This window comes from Poecilia reticulata, linkage group LG17 (genome assembly GCF_000633615.1).
Source record: "Poecilia reticulata strain Guanapo linkage group LG17, Guppy_female_1.0+MT, whole genome shotgun sequence".
Taxonomy (NCBI): Eukaryota; Metazoa; Chordata; class Actinopteri; order Cyprinodontiformes; family Poeciliidae; genus Poecilia; species Poecilia reticulata.
Window position 1 is genome coordinate 19,411,672 of NC_024347.1, and position 6,422 is coordinate 19,418,093.

General features: G+C 39.9%; 1 protein-coding gene across 3 annotated transcripts in view; it reads right to left on the minus strand.

Moving 5' to 3' along the window:
• Positions 1–6,422, minus strand: part of kctd1 (potassium channel tetramerization domain containing 1) — a 14,051-nt gene that overhangs the window by 5,475 nt on the left and 2,154 nt on the right. The window contains exon 1 of one of the 3 annotated variants that reach the window (XM_017310222.1): positions 3,325–6,405. The exons of 1 other annotated variant lie outside the window; for it this stretch is intronic. In XM_017310222.1, coding sequence (XP_017165711.1) covers positions 3,325–3,414 — 90 coding nt within the window. In that variant the 5' untranslated portion in view covers positions 3,415–6,405. Of the gene's footprint in view, positions 1–341; positions 3,301–3,324; positions 6,406–6,422 lie in introns of those variants that run through there. One more of the 3 variants, XM_008434069.2, reaches the window with a different exon arrangement.

The following is a 6,422-nucleotide window of genomic DNA, read 5'->3' on the forward strand; positions in this document are numbered from 1 at the left end:
ACTGTTTCACGTTAACCTACAAACACCATTAAACAGAAGGTCTCTCTTAATTTCAACAAGGAGTTATAGTGTCTTATAAAAAAAAAAACAACAAAAAAAGTTTCAAGATAGGTAGCTATAAGTGAAAAAAGGCAAATATAAATGAAGCTATAACAGTCGAGTGGAGGTGGAATACAAAGGTTACAAGCGGTGAATGAGGTTTAAAAGGGAAAAAAAATAATACGTGCGCAGTTCATAATAAACGAAGAGAATAAAACGTTACAACGCTTTCAGGAGCGGTGAGGCGACGATTACTTTGTTCCTTCTGAGAAACTTCAGGTTTTTTTTTTTTCTTGTTTTACCTGTGCCGGCATCACTGTGGTTGGAGAGGAAGTCACCGAGTGGTCATTCTGCTTGAGAGACGCTGCAGGGACAGGCTCTCCTCTGACAGCGAACATCAGCGAGGGCTCCCTGCACTCCGCCGCTCGCATCGGCAGCCGCTTGAGCGAAGCGTGCACCGTCTCATCCACGGAACTGATTGGACGCGGCCGCTTCTTCGCCTTCTGATGCGTTAGGTCCATGATATCCGTTTCGTCCATTACTTGCACTACTTACGTAAAAACGTTCAGGAGATCGGCTTTTCTTTTCTTTTCTTTTTTTTTCTTCTTCTTCTTCTTCTTTTCTCTTGAAACGCACCTGCTAAAATGTGCGGAAAAAGGCGTGAAAAGCGGCAGATCGGGAGGGAGAGCGGCAGCGCCGTGCCTGTCACACAGAGCGGCTTCTTTGCAGTGGCTGGGAGAAGTCAAAGCCCCCGACAACATTAGCATTGTAGCGCCCGCGGCTCTTTTTGGGCTGTCGCTGTTTCGGTGGCAGGTATGCGCGTCGCATTTTCAGAGTAGAACAAACGCAGCCTGTCGGAGCGGGATCATGCAGTTCTGGGGAGTCCAGCCAACAGTCACATCTGGACCCACCACAGCTGACCTTTGCCCTATTTGGAGCGTTGTTTGTGCCCTCCTGCCCTCAAGCTGCTGCCCCATTGTTCAGCAGCTGTTTTTTGTGCAGCAGGTCAAAGCCTCAGTCAAGATAACAGTCTCKTCCGTGTGCAAAGCTTAAAGAGTGACAGAGCCAACACTCATCCATGAACATGTGTGCACAGAAATGATCCGCACTGACCAGCAGTCTCATATTCGACCTGCCCTGATTCTTTTCAGTGTCACAGATTAATTAATTAAATTAATCTGGTTCACTGGACTCTGTGTATTATAGAAAAATACACAGAGTCCAGTCAATAGCCTGGACTCTATCCTGTGATTTCCTAATTAAAAAAAAACAAAAAAACAAACTTAAATGAATCAACTGAGCAGTGGCGGTGTTGACTTGAAACCGGCCCTGTGCCAGTGGCGCCACCAAGAGGGGGCCAAAATGGCAATGATCCGAGAGAATGATGGGATATGTATGGGAAGCCTCCTAGCCATCAATCTAATCTTAAACTCCCTCTTGATTGTGGTTAAAGATTATATCTAGTGGAATAATCTTTATGTAATTCCTTCTTTTAGTTTTATACCCCCTGAACCTTGTCAAATTTTGTCACAAGAACAAACTTTAGTGTGCAGTAGGATGTTGTGTGACAGACCAACACATACTGTAATTTATGAGTGTGAAATTGAAGTAAAAATATCTGAAAATAGTTACATGCACTCATCCTCCTGGAGTCTGGTTTACTTTTTTGCTGCAGTTGCAGTGTTTGGAGGTATGAATATACCAGTTGTACACACCTAGGGATTTAAATGATTGCCCAGGAATTTTGTAATATTGCTCAAGCTTCATCTWATTGAAGAGAAATCTATTTATCTATAAACATCTATTGGTGTGGCTGARAATTAATTTAAGGCTTATTTTGATTCTAAACTTGGTCTTGTCATCCATCAAATTTTAGTAAATGTTCTAATCTGTCAATGCATCCTCTGTATGTGTTTTTGCAGCTGACAAAATGCTGCACTGTGGGTGCAATGCTGCCACCCACTGGGGTGGAGTTTGTGCACCATTGCTACTCAACTGTAATTAAAGGTTACAACGGCATTAGTAGTTGTTTTCTAGAAAGAAAGAATTAWGTTTTTGATTTTGTGACAGAGCAAACTAACAAAAACTACTYATTAGGCTTGCTAATACTGCTACAACAGTAATATTAATACTAAACTAAAGATATTTCACTGCTTATTAATAAATATAGACAATATTGAATTGTCACAATTGTCACAATCTAAAATTAAACTGGTCAAATCAGATAATTCTGCATTGAACAGAGATTATTGCTGTTTTGACAATTCAGAATTAAATTAAAATTGAACTTCCAGTTTTGAGAAAAAGATCCACGTTTGGATTCATGTCTTCAAAATCAGAAGGAGCCTTGAGACAGTCAGTTAAAATTAATACAACTTTGGTCACTTTAAATATAGTCAATGTTTTCACACGTAAAGGTTTCTTAAATCTCAGGYTGTTATAAAAAGCTTCTCTTCAGTACAGAATTTGAACTGCTTTCCAATTCAAATTTGACCAACATATGTATTTTAGATTTTGAATAAGAGAAGATCAATTATTCAAGTGTCCTTGAAAACCAGTTAAATGACCCTTTAGCTTAGCATTGTACTTAATTATGAACTCCATGAACTCTATCCTAAGCACAGCCAGATGTTCTTATAATGCTTTCAATTGTGCACTACACAGGGGGTTAATACATCTACTGTTATTGGACCTACAAAAAGCAATTAGAAAACTTGGTCAGGGTAACAGAACTTTCTTTTTGACCCCAGAGCTGCCCTTTGAATGTGAGAGACCCATATAGCCACATTGCCCATATTAAGCACCTCTGCCTTCAATTGTTCTTGAGAATGAATTTTGTGTACAAATACACATTTTGTGACCAGACACTGCATCACACTACATAGAAATAACCATCTGCCATTAAATAGAGTCAACACAGACCAAAAACCTCCTAAACTTTTCCTCTTCTGAAATGAAAGGCTATATAGCATGAAGGCTGCAGTGTGAAAGGAATTCCTCCAATCCAAATACTAGCATTGCAAAAACTATCCCAGTTATGATATCACACAGCACAAAACCAAACCACAACACATCCAATTGCAGTTAAAACAACTTTTGCAACCTTCTCCTGGCTGTTTTTTTTTTCTTCTCCTCTTTACAGAAAACGTAGGGAATCCGYAATTTTTAATATTATTCAGATTAAAATTAATTAGTTCAACCACTGGCCTTAAAACATCCACATTCCTCCCTCTCATTGGCAGTGTGGGTTTCACACCTAGCTACCCAATTAGCAATTAAGCTTGCCTTTGAGTGTAGGCCTCCAATGCGGTGTGTGATCCTCGTTTGATTTGCATGCCACTTGTGCACGCGCTGATAAGCGCAGGCAGCAGCCATACATAGTTTTAAAATTCAACTCCAGAATCCCTCGCAGAAGGCAAGGGGGCCTGCGGGGCAGAAAGAGAGAGAAATCACATGGCTGCTCTTCAAAAGGGGACCTGTGTAAGGCAGCCGGCAAAGTGCGTGGGATCACACTCAGAATGCAGGTAATTTGTTCCCTGACTAATTTGTGGAGATGGTGGAGTGTGTGCGCGCGGAAGTGAGTGTGTGCCTGTGGAGAGTAAGTTCTGAAAACAGCTCGGTGGAATTGGATTTCCTCAAAGCCTTGTCATCGCAAAGGTGGATTGAGTGTAAAATCTGTGAGGCATTATGGAAAATTGCAGGGGAGAAAGAAGAGGGAGTGAAAAAGAACAGGCGTTTGGGTGGGTGGCAGGTGGGGGTTGAGGAAATAAGTTTCTATATCACAAAATCAGTTGGAAATACTGTAAAACAACATGCAGTGGACCTTTTCGTGAGCGAATGCCTGCAACACATTTGCCTCGTGTACACTTTTAGCCTAAGAACAGCTCGAAGGTCAAAAGGTTACCAGGATCTGTAACTGGATCAGATCTCAGCCATTGAGAGGTATGTACAGAGGATAACAGCCATAGTAGCGCTTTACCTGTAATGATTCWCAGTCAGGAAGAATAAAGCTATGGTRGTTTGTCTCATTTATGCAACTCATTCATATTTATTGCACCATAAAATACACAAACCTCTTACAAACATTATGTATCAACATGTGTATGCTAAAGAGTAGGGATTGCTGCAAATTGGATGACTTAATGCAATCTACTAGAGGCTAAAGACGCCTGACATTATTTTCTAACATTGATAATTGTTGCCTGTATCCTTGTCACATCTGTATGAAGCTCAGAATCACTGAGTCCAGGCACAGTCCACAACCTGTGAATATCTCTCTGAATTTTGAAAAGGCTTTGCTTAAGTCATCATTTTTCCTTCCACTAAACTTTCYWTGATTGTGTTTGAATAGTCGCCCTCTCTATGTGATCAAATTCTTTAGCAATGATCGTTTGAGGCTTACCTTCTTAACAAAGTGTTCAMATGAGTAATGGACAACTACTGTGTGGGTGATAAAATATCATTTCTAAATTTAAAATCAGTTTTTATAGTTGATGTGATATTCTAATTTTCTGAGAAGCTATTTTTTTCACTACCTGTAAGTCATAGTCATTTAAATTCCCAATCTATATTTATATAAACAAAATGCTTGAAATATATTACTATTTGTGTAATGAATCAGCAAAATATGAGTCACTTTTTCATATGAATTATTGGAGTAAATAATGCTTTGAAAACATCCTGATGTGCCCAGATGCACTTCTACATGCAGATAATTTCAACGTTCTGTGAACAAACATCAGAGCTGTTCAGCGACTGCAGAACGATACAAGGCAGACAGAGTCATCATGCAGCTTTTCAGGAGCTGCATGAGTAACAAATGAACTTTTCAGTCGTTTCTCCAACAATGCGGTCCGTCTCTATTTTTGACATATCACACAACACATAATTAGCATTTCAGAACAGAGCATTAACATTCAGTTTGAGGCACAGCAGACCAGTATTTACATAATCTGGATGGGCTGTCTCTGCTCTGTTGCCTGTAGCTATCTGCTTCAAATGTCCACACACATTCACGGCTTACACAGTTTTGGCTCACTTTTAAGTCAGAGCCTGTTGTAAAGGGAGCAAAATAACAGGTAGCAAAGCATCATAACAACATGGCCTGGGGGAGATTTTGAAGCTTGGTTTAGTGGTCACTTTGGACAAGTTACAGTAGAGCAATGATGGCAGAGGTTTCTTCTTTGACGGCATTTAAATTTTTTTTTTTTTTGTGGGGTCATAAAATGTTTTTGTTGCAATGTTTTGCTCTTAAATTATAAGTGGCATGAAGTCCTCAGTATGAAAAAATAGACATGTATTGAAGGTATCAATACATTTCTGYAACGTAATATTGCAGAACATAACTTACATTTTGAAATCAATTTCCTTATTGAARTACCGAGACCAGCAATAGAGAATCCATTGAACTTAACTGGCACAAAGTTTTAAAGGTGGACGTCTAAATGACTCACATGTGACTTGCTTTGATAATAATCAGAAAGGATTAAGAAAACCCTCAGTTTTCTTTCAACTGCTTTCCTATTTCACAATATTTTTTTGGTGGATCTACCAGAGCTGTGCAACAGCATGACATCTTAGATAAGAAAGTCCAACCAGTGCTGCAGGCTATGGCAGACTGTGGTGCATGTTCACTGGCACAAATCAAACTGCCCCAGGGCGCAGGAGTGGCAGAGATAAAGTACAGGCCAGAAGTTTACATGCAGCATGAATATTCACATCAGTTTTGGCATTAAGTTATTTATTTTGACCAAGACTTTTTTTAAGGTCGAMTGCTGATGAGAACATACAACCTCAGTGATTTCTAAAGACAAACATTTTATGTGCATGTTTGAATTTTATTTGGGATTTTCTGAACTGTGACCTTATTTTATATACAAGCTCAAACATATACAAACAGGCCCAATAATGTTGGGATGAGTGTCGCTCGGAATGTTGATTCTTGATCATAAAACTTTTATAGCCGTCAACAACAAGGTCCTGCCTGATATAATTCTACCTGTATAATTRTCTGCTCTAATTCAAACTGGTAGAGCTCCTTTAAATTGGTTTGCTTTTTGGGTTGGACCGGTATAGTCAGCTCAAGTGRCCTTTAGCAGTGGTCAGACAGGAAAAAATGTTGTGAAAGAGGAGGAAGACATGCAGCAAAGGTCATCAGGCCAGGACTCAAACCTGTAAWGGCCACGTCGAAGACTAAGGCCTCCATAAATGGGTTGTGATTTACCCCTGTGCCACCGCCGCACCTCGCAGCCTTCAAATGTTTAACAGGGTTGAGGTCAGGGATAGTCCACAAGAACAAACATGGTGCTCTTTATCCATTCCAAGACCAGTTTTGATGTGTACTTGGGATAATGTTCCTGCAGTTACTAGTTCAAGTTTGACCT